Source organism: Trachypithecus francoisi, unplaced genomic scaffold (genome assembly GCF_009764315.1).
Source record: "Trachypithecus francoisi isolate TF-2019V2 unplaced genomic scaffold, Tfra_2.0 Lachesis_group0, whole genome shotgun sequence".
In the NCBI taxonomy this organism is placed as follows: domain Eukaryota; kingdom Metazoa; phylum Chordata; class Mammalia; order Primates; family Cercopithecidae; genus Trachypithecus; species Trachypithecus francoisi.
Window position 1 is genome coordinate 118,456,866 of NW_022681453.1, and position 20,842 is coordinate 118,477,707.

The 20,842-nt window shown below is 38.3% G+C and overlaps 1 protein-coding gene across 1 annotated transcript in view; it reads left to right on the forward strand.

Moving 5' to 3' along the window:
* TMEM212 (transmembrane protein 212) overlaps window positions 1-20,447 on the forward strand; it is a 31,925-nt gene extending 11,478 nt beyond the window's left edge. The window contains 4 exon segments of the mRNA XM_033202009.1: window positions 7,721-7,905; window positions 16,291-16,350; window positions 17,858-17,876; window positions 17,879-20,447. Coding sequence (XP_033057900.1) covers window positions 7,721-7,905; window positions 16,291-16,350; window positions 17,858-17,876; window positions 17,879-18,258 — 644 coding nt within the window. The 3' untranslated portion in view covers window positions 18,259-20,447.
* The last annotated feature ends 395 nt before the right edge of the window (window positions 20,448-20,842 follow it).

Consider the following 20,842-nt stretch of genomic DNA (forward strand, 5'->3'; position numbering starts at 1 on the left):
TTCACAGCAAACTGGTCTGTATAAACTAGCAATTGTAGCCTTGGTGTGGTGGCTCATGCCTATAGCCCCAGCACTTTAGGAGGCTGAAACAGTAGGATCACTGGAAGCCTGGAGTTCAAGACCAGCCTGGGCACATGGCAAGATCCCATCTCTACAAAAAATAAAAATTTAAAAAATTAAAAATAAGTAAACTAACAACTGTGATGATAAGCAGTGGTTTCATTCATTCACTCACTCATCCATTCATTCATTCATTTATTAGTTCATTGACTCAACAATACTTTCTATGCATCTACTATAGACCACAGGCATTGTTCTTGGCTCTGGGATGCAGTGGTGAATAAAACAAAGTCCTTGCCTTCATGAAACTGTTACTTTAATTGGGAAGACACACAGTAAAGACATAAGCCAAGAGCTATGAAGAATAAAGTCAGGTGGTAACGAGGCCATGAAGATCCATAAAGCTAGATAAAGGGATGGAGAGGGGGAGATTGGTAAGGGAAAATCTTCGAGCAGAGATGTGGATGAAGTTGAGAAAGTGAACCAAATTGTACCAACCTTAGCTCACTTTGCTTTTCTATATGTGTTGAAATATACAGAAAATCGAGGCTCACAATATTTTTAACATTGCTTAGAAAACACAGAGCCAGGCACAGTGACTCACGCCTGTAATCTCAGCACTTTGGGAGGCCGAGGCAGGCGGATCACGAGGTCAGGAGTTTGAGACCAGCCTGACCATCATGGTGAAATCCCGTCTCTACTAAAAATATAAAAATTAGCCAGATGTGGTGGTGCGCACCTGTAATCCCAACTACTCGGGAGGCTGAGGCAGCAGAATCACTTGAACTTGGGAGGTGGAGGTTGCAGTGAACCGAGATTGCAGCACTGCACTCTAGCCTGAGTGACAGAGCAAGACTCCATCTCAAAAAAAAAAAAGAAAAGAAAAGAAAGAAAGAAAGAAAGAAAGAAAAAGAAAGAGAAAAAGAAAAAGAAAGAAAAGAAAACACAGAAAAAGAACTTTGTTTCCTGATCAATCAGAAACTGGTTTACAGAGATATCTTCTACCTAGTGTTGGCCAGTAGATGGGGATTTGCCTTTGAGCTCTCTGCCACACCAGATCCTTGTTGAATTCTCATTTCTCCATTCCATGTGCACCATAAATTCCATGCCTACAAATGTTACCAGTTTTTTCCCCAGCTTTTCATCCCTTTCCAAGAAGATGGGAAACAAGAGTGATATGACTTTGTGTTCCATTGTTCCTTGGCCATCTTGGCATCTGCTGTATTTTTTAGCCAGTTTTAATTGTTTTATGACATAGACAACAGGAGCTGGACTGAGGTCACCAATTTGTTACCCATAACCTGCTAATTACTTAGCTGGTAGATGCTGGCTCCCACTTATTGCCTTTTTGTGTTCTGTTGGGGCCAAAGTGAGGCCTCCTTAGAGGAATACTGGGTGAAATCTCTTGAGCAAGAATTCAGCTGGCCAAATTACAGTGTGTGCAGTGCTTATTATGTGCCCACAGCTTGTACCAGATAGAGGGGAACACAAGTTGGCATGTCTGCTCTAAGAGATAAAGCCTTCTTTGGGACAGGCAATCTGGTCACATAGGTATTTTTGCTCCTTTGGGATTTATTTTCAGTTATGGAATCGTAGAGACAGAAGGAGTCTTGGAAATTATCCAATCCAACCTTCACATTTTGCTGAGAAGGACCGAGATTACGGGAGGGTTAAATTTACTCCAGGTCATACAGCCCTAGTTTCTTTCTATTGCAGCAGGCTGTTCCTTGTCCTACTCAGGAACCTTGCATATGACAACCATTCCAGTCCATCTCCACATCAAAGGCAACAGCCCACTCATACAGCACTGGAAAACCGAAAACTATGCACAGCAACACTCTAGATAGATATTCTGGGACTTTTATATCAATGCACAGAAACAAACCTTTGCCTTTGCTTTTAGCTCTCTCCTTTGGTCTAAATTTTTTTTTAAGAGAAAGTAAAGAATCTCTTTATTCCATTCTTTTTTTGTGTATAACTAGAAGCAGAATCAGCAGTTCTGATCAAGCCTCTTTGGTGTAAGTAAACACAGCATCATCCCATTCCTCTTATGTCCTCGGTTTGAGTACAGCCTTATAGGTTTTTGTATGCTTCGTGGTTAATTTCTCAGATGTATGTATATTTTTTAAAAAGACATAGTACACCAAATATGGATCTAGTGGAGAAAAGCAAAAATTACAAAACTTAGAATCAAGCATTTATAGGTTCAAAACCAGGATTTGACACTTAATAATTGTGTCACCTTCATTTAGCTTTGCTCTTACATGGATATAACTGGGTCAAAAACTGTGCTTAGTTTCTCACGGATCAATTTGGTTCTTTTCTTTTTCAAAAATGTCAAGAGAAGAAACTAAATGAATGTACATTCCTTGTTTAAGAAGATTTAAAAGTTCATCCCTAAAGCTTGTTTTTAAAACAAGCATCATCTAAGAATGTTTTAGAATACTCAGAGTTTCTCTTTTCTCATTCTACTTTTTTGTCTTTTTCCTCTATTTATTTCCCTGTTGTCCTCCCTACAAACAGTATTTGTAAAATGTACATGAACGACCCAAGGCTTCCATCGTTCCTCTGTCCCTGAATCAACTCTATTCAGACCCGAGCTTTGAATCTGTGAGTGACGCAAGAAGCTGTTTTTGGCTTCAGGAATGTTTTCCTCTACATTCTGACTCCTCTCTTGTTGTTCTTCTTTCCTCTCCATCTTTTCTCCACCTCTCTTCCCCAGACACCCCCACTGTTTCTCTCTTCCTGTTTTCTTAGTTTCTTTTCCTCTCCTTGGTGGCCAAAGCACCAATCAATCACAGCTGTGGTCACAATTACAGTTCTATCTGTGACTCCTCTATCTCCATGATAAAACAAGATAGGAGTAGCCTCTCCAAAAGGCAGACAATATCCACAGTAGCCTGTGGGAGGCCGCCTGGCGTGGACAAGTCAGCCAATAAGAGGTTTTCCTTGCAGCTGCAAGGCTTGAGAGAGGGAAACAGCAGCTAGCTGGGCAAGTTTGCCAGTGACACAATTAAGTGTTTCGCTTCAAAAACCATGGGAAAATTCTGATACATTCCAGATAATTTTAAAAACATATTTGCAGGTCAGATATACCAAAGGCAAGCAAAAATCTGAGTTAGGTAAGTACAAGCTGATGTACAAATCTCTATTTAGATCCAAACATTTTGCAGATTGGATGACATTAAATTTGACAATTCCCAGTTAGGGATGATAAAAATTGAACTTTGTTCTCTTTAAACCCCAAGCCATTACAAGAAGAGCGGGTTCACTCAGAGTTGAAGTTGAATAGCTAGTAAAAAGCAAAGGGAAATGTGCATTATGGATGAACATTGGAAAGATTTTAAATCCAGTTAAGAAACTGGACTATTTGGAAAGACACAAAAGTAAATTTAAAAATACCTATATTGTGTCTGCATGGGTGGAGCACCTTCACAGTCTAACCTAACACATCTGTCCCATCTTTCTGATTCTAGGAAGACAGGTTCTGCTTGGTGCTGCACAGGGGCAAAGTGGCTTTTGCCTTGCGTTTCCTGCACATACCAGATTCATCAATATCATTGGAGTATTGAGCCAGCATGGCCACATGCCTGAGCAAAACTCAGGACTTTTATTTCATGCAGTTAATACAACTAAATCTTGTTTTTTCTTGTCTCAACTTTTATCTTGACCTTTCCAACCCTACAGAAAATGGCTAACACCTGTAAGCCCAGCACTTTGGGGGCCTGAGGCTGGAGGATCACTTGAGGCCACGAGTTCAAGGCTAGCCTAAGCAACATAGCAAGATCCTATCTCTACCTTAAAAAAAAAAATTTAAAAATATCAACCAGTTGTGGCATGGCCCTAATGTCCCAGCTATTCAGAAGGATGAGGCAGGAGGATTGCTTGAGCCCAGGAGTTCAAGGTTATAGTGAGCTATGATTGTACCACTACACTCCAGCTTGAGTGACAGAGCAAGGCACTGTATCTAAAAAATTTAAATTACAAATTAAAAAATAAATTAAGCCTACAAAAATCCTGAAAAAACTGTCAAGAGCACTGACATCACCCAGTTTCACCAATGAGACATTCTCTTATATAAATACAATGCTAATCATCCTCCCAAGGTACTTAACATTGATACACTAGTATTATCTAAAATAAACTCCATACTTAAACTTCCTCAGTTGTCCCTGTAGCTTTTTAAATGTCTTTTATGACTTGAATAAATTTTGAAGAGTCCAAGCCAGTGTTTTGCAAAATGTCCCTATAATCTGGATTTATCTAATTCTTCTTTATAATTAGATTCAGGTTAAAATATTTTTGCCAAAAATGCTACACAGATGATGGCGTGTGCTTGCATTATATTGTATCAGGAGGCAATGATGTCTGCTTGTCTTGTTTTGGGTGACGTAAAGTTTGATCACTTGGTTAAGGTGGCTGCCATATTTCTACTTTGTAGAGATATCCTTTTGCATTGTAGTTTTTTTCTTCATTTATCCGAAGGTTTTTAACATCTATTGATGATCTTTGCTTTATTGCACTGGTATTAGCAGAGTGTTACTTTTTCTAATTTTTTCATTCCTTTGGTATGCATCAGATAGAATATTGAATATCTGGGTCTTTCTGACGCCTAAGCTCATACCCTTTCTAGTACACAAGCTACCTTTCTAATATATAAACAAATTAAGCTGGTCATCTGAAGCTGCTAGGAAAAGAAAACATTTCAATTTCATCTCTCGTTTGGAGCTCCATTGTCTTTTACCTTGGCAAAAATGAACTCCTTCCATAGCTTTGAAACCTACTTTAAAAATCCCAAGACTACAGCACCCACAGAGCTGTTATTTTTAGGGCTCGCATGTGAGGGAATGCATTTTAAAGAGGTAGAGAATGTTCATATCAGGTTCCCTCTCTCCATATCACTGACATTCTTCCACTTCTTTGTGGGCCCAATTTTGCTTGATTGATTTATTGATTGATGATTTCTTGTGTTTGGTGTGGAGGGGGGAGCATTGGGATAAAAATGTTGATTTGGGCTTTCTGTTTGTTTTCAGTGGCAAAACTGGCTTAAAGAGTTTGGTGAAGCTACCACATTTTTCCCTGAGCCAAGATCCTGGGATCCCCTGGGCTGAGGAGAAGGTGGGGACTGCAAAGCAGCCTACAGAGACGTTGACGCCACCACCTCCAAGGAGAACTTGCAGGCCCAGCTTGTAGTCAGTTAGTGCCACATGGGATGACTAGAGGGAGCAGGGACCCTATAAGCCTTGCTGGCTGCGAGGACATGGGTACATAGACATGGCTGAACAGAGAGGACGCCCAAGACAGAAGCAGTGATGCTTTCTTTTCTTTCCTAGTAGCTGCTCTCCCTGAAAATGTCCTTGTTTTAATGAAATTAGTGTGACTAGATTCCTGCGGAAAAACACACAGAGAGAAACCCTATTCTACCTGTCTTCCTTCTCTTTGTTATATTAAGTGGCAACAACTCCTCTAATCACTAATAAATTCAGGTTTATAAGTCACAATAGCAGTGTCAGGGTTAGGCTGTGAGTGTTGCAAGCACTTAAAAGGCCCTTCAAATTAAAACAAAAATATTCTCTTTGTTTGCCATCTTTGTACTGTTTAACACGAGTATTTCAACAGTCTTTGTTTTCCAAACATGCAAACAGGAGAGAGTGATCTGACCCGCAGCATATTGACATGCCATCTATCTATAACCTTGAGATTAAAAGTAAAGGAAAAAGTCAAAACAGCTCAAACCAAATACTAATACAAACAAGTCTTTCTTCACTCTCGACCCCTTCCCGCCATATCAATGGAACAAACTAGCATCAACACTCATTGACGGTGGTGGATTCACAAGGATCTATACTTATGCAGCTTTAGGGGGATGGGGGAGCCCAAATACAAAGGGGAAAGTTTAATGTATTAATCAACAAATTCAACAAATACTTATTGCCATATGTATCTGCTGTGTTGCAGATAGGGTTGTAGATGTTGGGGATATCTCATATATTTAAGGGATGTAGAAGACTTGCAAGGTCTCTGCCTTTGTGAAATTTATCTAGTGGTGTTAGAAAAAAAAATTAGAGAATATAGCCGACAGTGTTGAGAGGAGATAGGAAATAGCAGCTGTACCAGAAAGCATGGGCTGGTTTCCTGGATTCTGCATATCCAGGAATGCAACTGCTTCAAAATCTGGGTCAAACTGTGGAATGGCTATTAAAGATAGAAAGGCAGAAAGAAAAAAAGCAGAGAATCAGAGAGAAGCTTCTCTTTCCACCACATATGGGAGAGTCCTTTGGGAGTTTTTGCCAAATTGTTCAGAAAGAGTTCAACATAATGTTTATAAGATGATGAATTTTAAAAAACCAACAGTGACTGCACCTTTGTCCCCTGATGCAAGGACCCCAAAGGTGGAATATCCCAATGTAACAAGAGTAACCCTCTGAACACCTTTGTTATGCTAAACTCCGGGCTAGGCATTTCTGATTTTGACTCATTTAATCCTCTCAACCAAATCCCTGGTGAGATAAACACTAATTTTTATTCCCATTTCGCATATGAAGAAAAGTTAAGTAACTTGCCCTTGCTCAAGGACATAAACCTGGTAGAGAGTGGAACCAGAATCAGATCATGGCTCCATCTGACTCAAAATTGATGTCCTAAACCACCATATTTGCATTCATAACATTATTTTTCATCATTTTATTTCAGTAAAAAGAAAAAATGTATTAATGTTAAATAAGAAAATTATTCACATAGCTTCAGAAACTGACCTGTGTTTTTAAGATATTGTCTTGAAACAGACATCTACATATATCCAATCAGTCAAAATTAAATAACTCCATTTTCTCAAATGCATGAAAAAGTAAGAGATGACTTGTAACTGCCTAAATGTACCTAAGTTCAATATCTCAAATCAGAATTATGATTCAAGAAAGAATGGGGATCAGCATTTTATTCAATTGATAAATTACTCCTCAAAGTTTATTTTATTTTATAAATGCATACATTTCCATCAGCACACTTTATTTGAAAATTAGATTAATAATAAAATAAAGTGCAACTGTTTTAGTGAAAACAATGCAAAACTCCATAATAAAGTTCATGCCCATTTGGGAATGAATCCATATCAAAAATCTTTATCAAAAAGAATTGTAGTGGAATTAAACTTTGAAAGGAGGTGAAGATCTTGCTTTTGCTTGAAATCATTTAAATTAAATATAATGAAAAGTGATCAGGGTGCTTATTTTTACTTTGTTTTGTGGGAAATTGTGCTGGGAATGTGGATCTATTGTACACAAAGGATGTTGGCTTTATGCTGGAACTACTAGGCAGGTTGAGATGAGAAACAATTAGCTCAGTCAGCAAACCTTTGAATCTGATTAAGCCAGGAAGTGGTCACTCCCCAGGACAGGGCAGAATGAAGGGAATCAAGGCAGCAATCCAAAGCAAGGAATAATTTTTTTCTCTCTTTCTCTTAAATAAATTGTTATTAGAATTTATTGTGTCAAATTTATGCCAAGGACTATTTGAGTACATTTCATCTTTGGTAAAACAAATAGAATCTTGTTTCCAAGTAGATCAACAATTCATATGTGTCGTGGCTACTGTCTCTAAGAAACTTCTATTTACTGAGGCCTGTCATACTCTCATGTTTTGGTAACAAAACATCTTTGAGACCAAGGCCCCCAGCCACCAAGGAAAACGAAGGGCCTCTACCAGGCTGCTGGTTGGATTCTCGTCACTCTGCGGAGCCTCAGTGTCTGCTCTGGAGTTATTGCTTTCTTCCCTGTCTTCTCTTACAAGCCTTGGTTCACGGGATGGAGTGTTCGGATTGCTTGTCCCATCTGGAATGGAGCTTTGGTATGAAAATAGTTTATGAAATGTATTGAGAAAATAAAGGAAGGTGGGAGGGAAAGGGGAAACAGAAGAACATGTCCTTTTAAATTGTTCTAACAATACAAAGAAGTCAAAATTCCACAAAAAATCAGAATCTGCCTTGGAACATTGATTTCTATTAATTGCATTTTTTAAGTATAAAAATTGTCATAATATTTTATCATGTATACATGTACATTATGTATCTTTAATGACATGCTGCTCAAGAAATTCTTAAAAAATTATTTTATTTTAATCCTCTTATCTTGATATGCTAAGAAATTAGAATCTTTTGAAATTTGAACTTTGAATTTTGAAAAATACATAAACCTTGAAACGTAATTTTAAATGGAGAACGAAGTAAAATGACTTTCAAACTAATGCTTTCATTGCAAACACTAGGATGTACATGGCCCCAAAATTTACAAACCCCAAATATTTGTTTTTCCACCTTTCTCTTGCATGCAACTGTTTGAACTGAAAATAGCTCAATAATTTTCAATTATTTGAAAATAACTCAAATAATTCAATAATTCAAGATGGACTTAACAATTCACTAGGAAAGTGCATGTGCCAAGTACAGTGTCTGACACTAAGTAGTAGTACTCCGTGTATGCTCATTGAATCGTCGCACACATAAATGATTGGCCTGGTTCCGTAGCTCTCCAACCAAAAAAAAAAAAAAAAAAAAAATGAGCACATCTAGTCTTGGGAGTAACTGGCTTCCATGCTGGTATGATTTAAGACAAGTTACAGAGACAAACCTGTCCAACAAATCCTTCTCTCATTGATTCCTGTGATGCCTGACACCACTGGAGACTGGAGAATGCAATTTTGAAGCTTTTTGATCTTAAGGAGTCTTCTGTTAAAATGTAGCGACTTGGCCAGGCATGGTGGCTCATGCCTGTAATCCCAGTACTTTAGGAAGCCGAGGAGGGCAGATCACGAGGTCAGGAGCTCGAGACCAGCCTGACCAACATGGTGAAACCCCCTCTCTACTAAAAAATACAAAAATTAGCTGGGTGTGGTGGCACGCACCTGTAATCCCAGCTACTCAGGAGACTGAGGCAGGAGAATCACGTGAACCTAGGAGGCAGAGGTTGCAGTGAGCCGAGATCATGCCACTACACTCTAGCCTGGGCGACAGAACAAGACTCTGTCTCAAAACAAACAAACAAACAAAATGTAGCCACTCTTGTGTGAGACAGTATCTTAAATCTTTAAAAAGTTAAAAGTTTAACTGGAATACCACCTAAAAACTAGTCCTCAGAAATATAAGTTTTAATCTACTTATTAGATAAATATTTATGGATAGCCCACTATGTCCTTGAGTTACAATGAAGGATCCAACAAGGTCTTCATCTTAAAGGAACTTGGTCTAGTGGGGTTTGATGAATGTGTGCAGATAGATGGAGGCCAGTGGGATGATGGGAGAGTGGATGGATTGAGGAAAGCATAGGGTTATGTTTCTCTTTCTCAGTTTTTTTTTTGTCTTTTTCAATACATTCTTTTGTATCTATCATCCCAATCTTGATCTTCCCTTCTTTTCTCCAGCACCTGCCTGAAACCATAATTCATTCAAAGAAATATTTGTTAAAGTTCTACTGGAATGCAGGGATGGCAGTTACATTTATTGAAGCGGCTTCCAGAATTTTTTTTTGGTGACTCAGAGTCAGAAAAATATTGTAGGTGAGGACTCAGAATGTACATAAATACATCTACATTCTTCTCTGTAGATAAATGGATATCTACATCTATTATGCATATATATGTATAGTAGATGTTTATATATCTGTAAAACAAAAGTTTCTCAAAATAGTACTTACCCTCTATGTGAAACATATTCTGATATTTTCTATTTCAAAGTCTAATTTCACAAAGTTTAACAATATCATGATTAGAGTTCAACCCTACATTCTTTTGTTACAGCTCTTTGCCTATCCTTGCAGACTCTAACATAATACATTCAACAAATATTGGTGATTTTGATTAAGATTACAGATGATTGAATGTAATCATGTTCTAGGTCAAACATCTATTTTTACCAGTTAGGCCCAGAGAAATGATATGTCTCCAGCACATAGTTAATTGGTGACTGACTATTTGATTTCAGAGGTGGCAGCATCAGGAAATAGAGTCAGAGATAAAGGATTTAGAGAAGCGGACCTGTTTTCAAGTTCTGACTTTGATGTTCTTGGTAGGAGGTCAAAAGCAGGACCCTCTGCCAGCCAATTCCTCATTCCCTTTATCTGTAAAATGGGGAATTTTACAGATAAAAACAGCCCACATGTAAAACTGTCTAACCCTAAGATGCACAGTGAGAATGAACACAGTTTAAACAAAGATTGTGTAATAAAGAGCTTTGCAATTTTAAAGCCCTCCTCAAATGCTAGTTAATACCATGCCTTTCATTTGTGCCTTCTCTGTGCTCAAGCCCTTTGTTCTTAATCCTGTGTCACCCGCCTCACTTTCCTATCCTATTCCCTCATAACCTGCTGAGTTCTCCATCCTGTTAACTTCCTGGACTTCATCTCCCACCACTCTTCCCTTAGCTCACTTCTCTCCCATCACACTGGCTCCTTGCAGTTTTCAAACATGCTATGATGTGTTTCTGCCTCAGGACCTCTGCCTAAAGCCTCTTCCTGAACTTGGCTCACTCTCTAGCCTCCTTCAATTCTTGATTAATTCTTTATCAAATATCACTGTTTTTTTTACAATGGTTTGCTCCCGTTACACTGTTTGCAATTGTAATTCCCTGACCCCAATGGGTGTTCCCAATCTCTGATACCCTGCTCTATTTTTTTCCCATAACACTTATTAGTATATAAGATACTATATAATTTTTTAAATTTATTGTTTGTGCATTCCCCTCTCCTCTAACAAATGTATATTGTAGAAGGGCAGGGATTGTTTCTTCTATTATGTTTACTGCCGTATGTGAAGAACTTGGAACAAAGGGAATTACATACTATGCGTTCAATAAATATTGTTCAATAAATATTGTTGAATGAGTGAATGAATCTCATGCCTTCCATTCCGTTGGTACAGAATTTCTTATACAGTTGAATACCAATAAGGTTGCAAGGACTAAAGGTCAGGGTGGTGTTTATATTATACTAGGGCAGGAAAAAATCCTCATGCGAAGGAAAGTAATACAAATGCTCAGTATTTCAATAATGTCTAAATTTGGACCAACGTTATTTTTTTTTTCCTAGTGAGTTTCCTACTGAATCATGGTTCTGTCTGATCAGGGTGAACTTCAAACGGTCTCTGACTCATTCCACAACCTTCCTTACCAATCACTTCTTAACTTGCCTCCAAAGTATGTCTTCCTCCGGTGACAAGATTTGTGCATTTCAACCATATCGACATTTTCTTTTGCAGATGACTCCATATTTCCTTGGAGATTTTTGCATATGATATAGTACTTTGAATTTTTTCAAAGCCTTTCATTCAAGACTCTCTAAGTACTTCATATAGATTGGTCCTCCGACTCCCTAGTTCCATTTTGACATTTATATGACAAGCAATTTTCCTAGAATTTTGGAGGTAGGTTATTTAAAAGCATCAGCTGCTAGAAAGTATTCAGTGAGGAGATCATAGTACCTTAAGGAATGAGCTCTATTAATTCTAGAAAACATGGCTTGTAGAACAAGTTCTGAAGAAAAGACTGGAGTACAATGAGTTTAAACACAGGCCCTGAGGACTGGAGAGCCCAGTGACTTGGCCAATGGCAAGTGCAGCGCTGCACCCAGAGCCCTGCTTAGAGAAGGGAATTTGGGAGAAAGGTCACGCTAGACTTAGTTTTGTAGTCTTCCTCAACGGAAGTTCTGCCCCTTCCTCGACGGTTAGAGAAGGGGCTTGATTACATGACCATGCACGTCTGTTTCAGCTTCCACAGTTGCATGACTTCCAACTGCCTGATAGTGTCAAAGAAAAACCAGAGCTGGACAGTTAGTTAAAGCAATAAAAGCAAATTTTATTCAGGATTATTGCAATAGGGAAAAAGAGACATCAATATAGAACAAAGTTCAAGTCCAAATACAGCATGAGCAAATGGGAATTTATAGCTGAGAAGCAGGGTGAAAGTCAGTGGATGGAAAATTACTAACAGGAAATATCAGGGACAAGGGGGATTGTGGCTATACCGACCTAACAGTTTTCTTGCTGAAGACAGGCCAGGGTGATCAGACATCACTTTGGGGATCGGGGAGGAGGAGAAATCTAACTAGTTATAGAGGGTGATCAGTTATCGAGGCTGGGGGGGGTTCTTGCTAAACTGACTCAGCAGGGTTCTTGTGCTCAAATTGGATTTTACAAGGAAGTACACAGATGGGCCTAGGAGAAGGTTCAGGAACCTGACTAAAGTTTGATAAAGCAAAGAATCTATGTCAATGGTCCATTTTTCCACTTAGATATCCAAAGCTGCTTTAAGGCCAGTTTGTCTAAAACCAAATTAATCATCTTGTCACCAAAACCATTTTTTTTCTTCTCAAACTTCCCTGTCATTCTCTTGGTAACTCAATTTCAAACACTGGAGTGATTTTGACTCAATCTGTTCCTCTAAACTAGCCCTTCTCAAACTGTAACGTGCATACAAATCGTTAGGAGATCTTGATGAAACGCAGGTTCTAATTCAGCAGGTCTGGGGTGGGGCCTGAGATTCTGCATGTCTAACAAGTTACTAGAGAATGCCCATGCTGCTGGTCCTAGGACCACAATGCAGGCAGCAATGCCCTAAAGCAGCGCAACACCAGCCCCACTCCAATCAGTTGCCATGTAACTTTAATTTTTCCTACAAGGCATATCCCTATGCATTCCTTCCTTTTCCTTCTCACTGTATACCACCCACCCCTCACCACTTCCCATCACTACTCAGATTTTATGCCTAGGTAACTTGGATAGCCAAACTGTGGGAATCTATCCATTAGTGAATTATAAAATAAATCTATTGAGTAGCTAGCAGCATTTACAATAAATGCATAGACTAGACTAGACTAGAATAGAATAGAATGCAGTGGAGTGGAGTGGAGTGGCGTGGCGTGGTGTGGCGTGGAGTGGAGTGGAATGGAATGGAATGGAATAGATAGTATTAGAATGCATCACATTTTTTATATCTGACCAAAATAATATGTAACCCTCATTATGCATCATAAAAATATTTATAACTATGACGTGAAATGTATTAGTTATTGTGGCTAGAGCTGAAAAAATAAATCTGAAGACCAGGGTTCTACAGAGACTTCTAGGCCTCCCTTTATTCCAATCTCACGTGCACACAACTGGCTCATCTTTCTAAACCCCTTCAATAGTCAGGATACAGCTCCTTCAAAAAGCTTTCATATTGCTTCATTGTCCCTAAACGAAGTTCAGACAGGCTAGCCTGCATTGTGAGGTCCTCCTAACTCTGATATTACCTGGCTTTCAATCCTCGTTTTCTACTGGTCTCTGCCAAGAACTGACCCTCCTTTCAGTGTGGACTCCTCACTCACTGCTCCCTAAGCATGACAGCCACTTCCCCACCTTTGCACACGCTGCTCCCACAGCCTAAGCTGCCCTCCCTCCGTCACCTCCCATTGAAATCACATCCATCCTTAAAAAGACTTCAGATCCTATTTCTCCATGGTGCCTTCATCATCGACGTTTCCCTTGTAAGTGATACCTTATCCCTGAGCTCTTCTCATGTAGAAAACCTTCATCCTTCTTGCCTAGTGTTGTAGCCATTCTCTTATGTGCATTATTTTTACACCCGAACTGTAAATTCCAATGACAGGCAAAACCACTATTTGTACAATTACTATTTGGGGATCTTGCTCATCTTATTTAGCCTTTCTGTGCCTCATTTTAAAAGTGGGAGGATAGCTACATGATAAGGTCATTGTGAGGATTAAATGAGTTAGCATGTGTGAAGTGTTCAACATATATTAAACACTCACTCAATAACATGTTAACATTTATTATTACTTTATCAGCATAGTACCTAGCAAATTGCTTGTTTGCAGTAGACTCATAACAGATGCTTGTAAGTGAATAAATTATCCCATATTAATATGATACCTCTAAAAGTTTCTATTTCTATTGTGAGGGCTCCCTGATTCCTTCAATTCATCTGCTTCTGGGAACTTAGGCAATTGCCTCTACTTAGGCAATTTAAAGATTTAGTGGGAGAGTTCATAATTATCATGCAATCAAAGTGTTAGCAGCAATTGTTGCAAAACCCAACTGATATCCCTGGATGTGCCCAGAAAGCAAGGCAGCAGCATGTCAAGGAGAGCTGAGGGAGGCGAGTGCAGGATGGAGGCCCTCTCTTCTTTCCCCACTCACTGCCGGGCACAGCCTCAGCTCTCCCCTTCCTCACAACCTGGCCTCCTCTTCAGCCAACTATTCCCCCTTCAGACTCTCCCTCTCTCACATTTTCTCTTCCCCTTGACTTGTCCTGCCTACCCTCAAATTTCTTCCTTTTTCATTCTTTTCTCCTCTGTATCTAAAAATGTAATTTTCAAAAAGAAATGGAAGAAAGAAAAGGGGAAGTCTGTGCATCTTGGGGAAAATAGCTCTATTTTATCTCCCATGTCTGGCGGGGAGCACCAATAAAGATGGGTGCGCTAACCTCTTGAGCCACCTTTCCATTTGCAGGGTAGATTTAACAAGTTACTGAAGGCATTCATACTCAGCCTACTCCATGAAAGATCTTTTTCAAAGTTTTATGTAAACAAAGCAAAATCCAAGCTGGCAGCTACAAAAATAACAGGCAACTGAAATTCTGCAATATTTTTCAACTTTTTGAAAGGAAAGAAACAGCTCATGCCAAAGTAGTTAAGGCAACCTGGAATCTCAGCATCTGATAATGTCAGCTATCTACTCAGAGTTAAACCAGCAGAGGGGCATGAGCTTGTCTCCCTTGCTTATCTGGCTTCAGTGTTTCTCTGTCTTACAGAGGAGTGATGTGTCAATTGAGGGCCATGCCTCCCAAAGCAGAGAAAGCCCCAGGCTTACCCCACAGCACCAGTGTTACAGTTGCTCTTAATAATTCTTTTGTTTCCTTGTACTATTTATGCTGGCTCACCCTCCATAGGGTCCCTTGGAAACTTTCCTCTTGCACAATCAAGCCAGGAACCTCTTTTGACTACAGATGGTTCTGTTTTTATCCCTGAGAGTTTTATGGTATGGCAATGCCAAGTCTGGAATTGTAGGCTCAGCTACATGAGAAGTGTGTGTGTGTGTGTGTGTGTGTGTGGTGTGTGTGTGTGTGTTTCCCTGTCTCTCAAATTCTCTAAATCCAACATTCAAAATAAAATATGCCAGGAAAATGAAAAAGCTAAGTCTCAAAACAGTAAATATGCCAGATCCAGCTGCTACAAAAGCAGCATACCACAAAACCATATTGGTAAAAATGCTGATTTTTTTTCCTCCTTAACTTTGTAGATTGTGCACATATAGTCATGCTTATTTCTCTGTCAAAAGCTAACTTGTACTATATTTGGAGCTGTCCATATTCTATATCTTATTTTAGGCACATCTCTTCCTCTTTCTCTCTCAACCTCAAAAGAGTCATTAACCAAGAACAAATGATACACGGGATTAAGAATAAGTTATTTCCAGTTTCAGTGACCACAAAGGTCTCCTCCATGAGACCTGTTGCTGAATCAAAGAGCCCAGGAATATTTTTTTTTCCATTATCTACTGCTAAATTCTGGTGACACTATTCCCTCTTTTGTTTAACTATTTTCATTCCACACTTTGGGCCTTTTTCCTTCAACAGAGACTATAAAGAAAAACTCTCTTTTGAAAGGCTGGACACCACTGTACCCAGAACAATAAATGCTACAACATGCATTCATTCTAATGGTAATCTTTGTTATTTGAGAAAAGGGGATCGTGTATTTGCATCCTACCAGCAGGCTGAGGCTGTGGAATCTTAAAAGAAAGCAAATAGCAAAAGAGCAAGTCGCTTCAGGGTTTTGTGACAAGTTTCCATTCTGGTTCCTTTCATTTACAGTTTCATCAGTTTGTGTGAAAGGTGAACAAAAGACAATTAATCAAATAAAACTTATGGCAAGGGTTATAAAGCCAAACCATTATCGTGGTGACACCTTACAGTAGTGGAGGGGTTGATTCTGATGGCAAAGGCAACACAGAGAATCAAAAAATGAGCTTGTATGAATCATGTCTTTATGACACTAAAGGCTTACTTTCCTCATCATCACAGTTTTTTTCCATGGATGTGGAGGATATCAGAGTCATCAATCCACTGAGTCATTTGCTGTTCCTTCAAGTTCATGATGAAGTTGTCAAACTGTGAGACAGATTGAACTCTTTCCAGAGGCACCTTCTGTGGTGGATGTTTATTTTTGCATTTTCTTGTCACAGGCCATCACAACTGGTGTGCTTCTACTGTTGGCTTACAGAGAGTGGACCCAGAGGTGCCTGGTAAATATACAGATGCCAAGTAGGATGGTAGAGTGGCTTTGAAAGTCAAATCACTATTAAGTTCAGGATGGAACATAAAAAAAGTGATATCCAATTAGAATTGAATTTGGTCTAATTGATGCCATACTACAATGGATTTCAGTAATAAACTCTGTTTTAAATGATTTTTTTTTTTTTTTTTTTTTGGAGACGGAGTTTTACTCTGTCGCCTAGGCTGGAGTGCAGTGGTATGATCTCGGCTCACTACAACCTTTGCCTCCCAGGTTCAAGTGATTCTCCTGCCTCAGCCTCCCAAGTAGCTGGGACTACAGGTGCACACCACCATGCCCAGCTAATTTTTGTATGTCTAGTACAGACAGGGTTTCGCCATGTTGGCCAGGCTGGTCTCGAACTCCTGACCTCAGGTGATCCACCCACCTCAGTCTCCCAAAGTGCGGGGATTACAGGCATCAGCCACTGCACCCAGCCCTGAATAATTTTTATCTGATCCCTGCTCCAAATATTTTCTACAGGTTCCTGTGATGATTATTGTATTTGGGGAGGACAGAGCCAGTGCTACTGCTCCTAAATTTCATTTTGAAGAAATGGATCTATAGGCTTCTCTGCTTTTAGTAATATATTTTTAATTCTCAACTCCTTAATCTGAGATCTCTTTCCAATCTTCTTGGTACCTCTCCTTCTAAAAAAGGATGAAAAGTCTATGCTATCTTGCATTTCAACTGCATAAAACCAGATGATCCCATGATACAGAAAGACTACATTATCTGATTATAGATTTTATTGCCATGACTAACGCAGGGCTTCTCAAACTTAAATGTATATGTAAATCAACTAGAGATCTGGTTAAAATGCAGATTCTGATTCAGTAGATCTGGGTGAGGCCTGAGATTCTGCATGTCTGCCAGGGTCCCAGGGGATATCAGTGCTGCTGGATGATGGACCACATCCTGAGTAGCTGAATAGCAAGAACCTTGAGCAGGGATTTTGTTCACTCATCTTTGTTTTTCCCAACCCAGACTAGTTGCTTCCATGTGATGGGAAATACATAAATAAATGTTTGTTGAATTGAACTAATTTAAATTTTGCCCCGGTTGGCTGATATATTATTCTCCTGTGGTGTAGATTGAAAATGAAGGACTGCAGGAGGGAGAGCATCAGGAAGAATAGCTAATGGGTGCTGGGCTTAATACCTATGTGATAGGTTGATCTGTGCAGCAAATCTCTGTGGCACACATTAACCTATGTAACACACCTGCACATCCTGCACATGTATCCCAGTACTTAAAATAAAAAGTGAAAAAAAAGAAAAGAAAAGAAAATGAAAATACAAGGGACATATTCAAGGGAAAATGAAAATATAAAGAGAAGGTCATGATCGATTTCTCCCTCATTTTCCAATAGGAGAGATTCATAGCCAGCATCTCTTTTTTTGTTTGTTCATATTGCTAAGAAGGTTTTGAAATATTTTGTCTCCACAGTTAACAATTTATTTTTGCTTTATTTTCAGTGGGAAGCTACTTTCACCTTTGGATTCTGAGCATTATGGGATATCCACTCCATTTTGCAGTAGCCTTGGAATCTTCTGCTCTCCTGGGCCCATATTGCTTCTATTCATTTTCAGTGATTGCAGGGACTAATTACCTTGGATAAGCAGTTACCTTTCCTTATCCATATGCAAAATTCTCATTAGCCTATGTGGACCCACCACACTACAAAGAGTACCACCTGATACTTCAAGCCCTCAACCTGTGCCTAAGCTTTACCCTGCTCTGTACATCCTTGACAGTGTTCATCAAACTTTCTGCAAGACTTATCCAGAATGGACACATAAACTTAAGTTTCAACAAAGGGGGAGCAGGTTCTTGTTCCATCCTGTATGCTAAAATGGAAAGTTTGGTATGTGAATAGTTGATATTTCTCTGTTATTTACCACTGTATCCTATATGCTCTTGATATGCAGGTCTAGCACATAATAGGTACTGAACAATTGTTTTTGAATTAATAAATGGAAATATGTTGACATTATAACTGAAGTTATGGCTGTAGGTAGCACCAGCCAATTTTTATGCCAATCCAAAATTTTGAAAATTATTCGTAGGAACAAGACAAGGGTGCCCACTCTCACTACTTCTATTCAGCTGGTACCGGAAGTCCTAGCCAGAGCAATTAGGCAAGAAAAAGAAATTTTAAAAATCCAAATCATAAAGAAAGAAGCAAAATTGACTCTGTTTGCAGATGACATGACCTTATATATAGATACCCTAATGATTCCATTTAAAAAATGTTAGAACTGATACATTCAGTAAAGCTGCAGGATGCAGGTTCAACATACAAAAACCAGCTGTGTTTCTATACATTAACAACAAACAGTCCTATTTACAGCAGCATCAAAAAGAATAAAATATTTAAGATAAATTTAAGCAAGAATGTGAAAGATCTGTATACTAAAAACTATAAAATACTAATGAAAGAAATTGAACACACAACTAAATAAAAAGGTATCCTATAATCATAAATCAGGAGAATTAATGTTGTTAAAATGTCCACTCTACCCAAAGTAATCTATAGACTCAGGGCAATTCCTATGAAAAGTTCAATGGCATGTTTCACAGAAGTAGAACACATAATCCTAAATGTGCATAGATCTACAAAAGACCACACATAGCCAAAGCAATCTTGAGAAAGAATAAAGCTGGAGACATCAGTTTGATTTTAGACTATATTACAAAGCTGTAGCAATCAAAACAGTATGGTACTAGCATAAAAACACAATAGACCAATGAAACAGGACATAGAGCTCAGAAATAAACCCATATATGAATTTTTGTCCTAAAATAAAATGGCCTTGTTGTTCAAGAAAGAGGGATATTTAGGACAAAACAGAAAGTCTAAGCATGTTGTAAATGGTCTATGTAAGTCATAATAAGTTTAGTAAAAAGAAATATTTTTTTAAAAAAGGGGTTGTATAATTCAGTTGGCTATGATTAAGAAGAAACTTTCTAGAGATGGGTCTTTAATATTAAAAATACACTAATACAAAATTAATTAGTTAAAACAAGATTTTATTACAAATATTGACTTATTTTTAATGTAAAAAGTTTTTAATTTTTAAGTTCTATGATCTATCTCTTTGACATCCTTCAGATTGACATCTCAAAAATTCAAACTCTTTCTTTTCGAAAAGGTCTTGGATAATAGCTCTCTCCTTCACCTTTTGTTGGCTCCTGTAACTTCTATTAATTATCTAAAGTAGGAAAGGGAATTGTTTTTTAAACAAGCAAATAAAATATCCTTTGGGGCTGGGCATGGTAGTCCATGCCTATAATCCTACTACTTTGGGAGGCTGATACAGGTGGGTCACTTGAGGTGAGGAGTTCGAAACCAGCCTGGCAAACATGGTGAAACCCCATCTCTACTAAAAACACACAAAAAAATTAGCCAGTCATTTTCATTTATTAATTTAAAAAAATTACTGAGTACCTATTATGTGCCAGACCTGGATATCAAGAGCATATAGGATACAGTAGTAATCAAGTGGCTTTTTAAAAGTTACTTGATTAGAACTCTTTCATGGAGTTTGGTAGTGAAATATCACTTCCCCATGACACATATAAAGATATAGATATAATAGGTATGCAGAATAAAAGTGCCCGTTGGACTGGTAGAAGTTAGCTCAGATGTCATTTAATTCCCATAACCTTGGTAATCTGTGATAAAATTAATCTGGTAAATTTAATCTCAAAACTCTCTCCAGTAATTTAAAATCTTAAAGTCATGTTAGACCCTTGGTTTTTATTTTCACTGGAAATTTGGATTATTAAAAGTTAAAATAATGAGAGCATAAAATATGTTTTTGGTAAAGTTTATAAAACACAAAGATGTTGATTTTGCTTAAAAAAAGGAAAATAGTTTGTTCCTCTAGTTAAAAACCATTTAATGATTGCTTTAAAATGAAGTAAAAATTATACAAATAAAACTTAACAAAAGGAACAATTAGGCCAGGGCAACAAAAGTTAACTCTGAGCCCTGTGATTACCAAAAAAAAAAAAAACTACAACAACAAAAAACAGTCATTATGGGGGAAGGGTAAAACCAAGTAACCATTAAAAAGCAGAATGTATAATATAAGGGAATTGTTCCATTTCATAGATTGGTATCATCAACTTCTTAAAAAATCTTTACTATAGCGAATTGTAAAAATAACCACTTTAAGGACAAAATTCTTAAATTTAAATGTCACAGAATTTAAGAGCTTGTTTGGGTTCATGCAAGACTCACAGTTCACTACTAATCACTAATAAGTACATGTAATCCAAATGTATAGGAGGTTATTTCTAAGAGAACAATCAGCCTAGTAAACTGGATAAGTGACACTGTAAGGGCTGCTTGCCCTGAGAAGAGGACTGCCCAACTCTCCCTATAAAATACCAAGTGATCCACCCCAGATGAAGCAGTTAATATGCTTCGCATGCAAGCCACATTGGACTGGCTT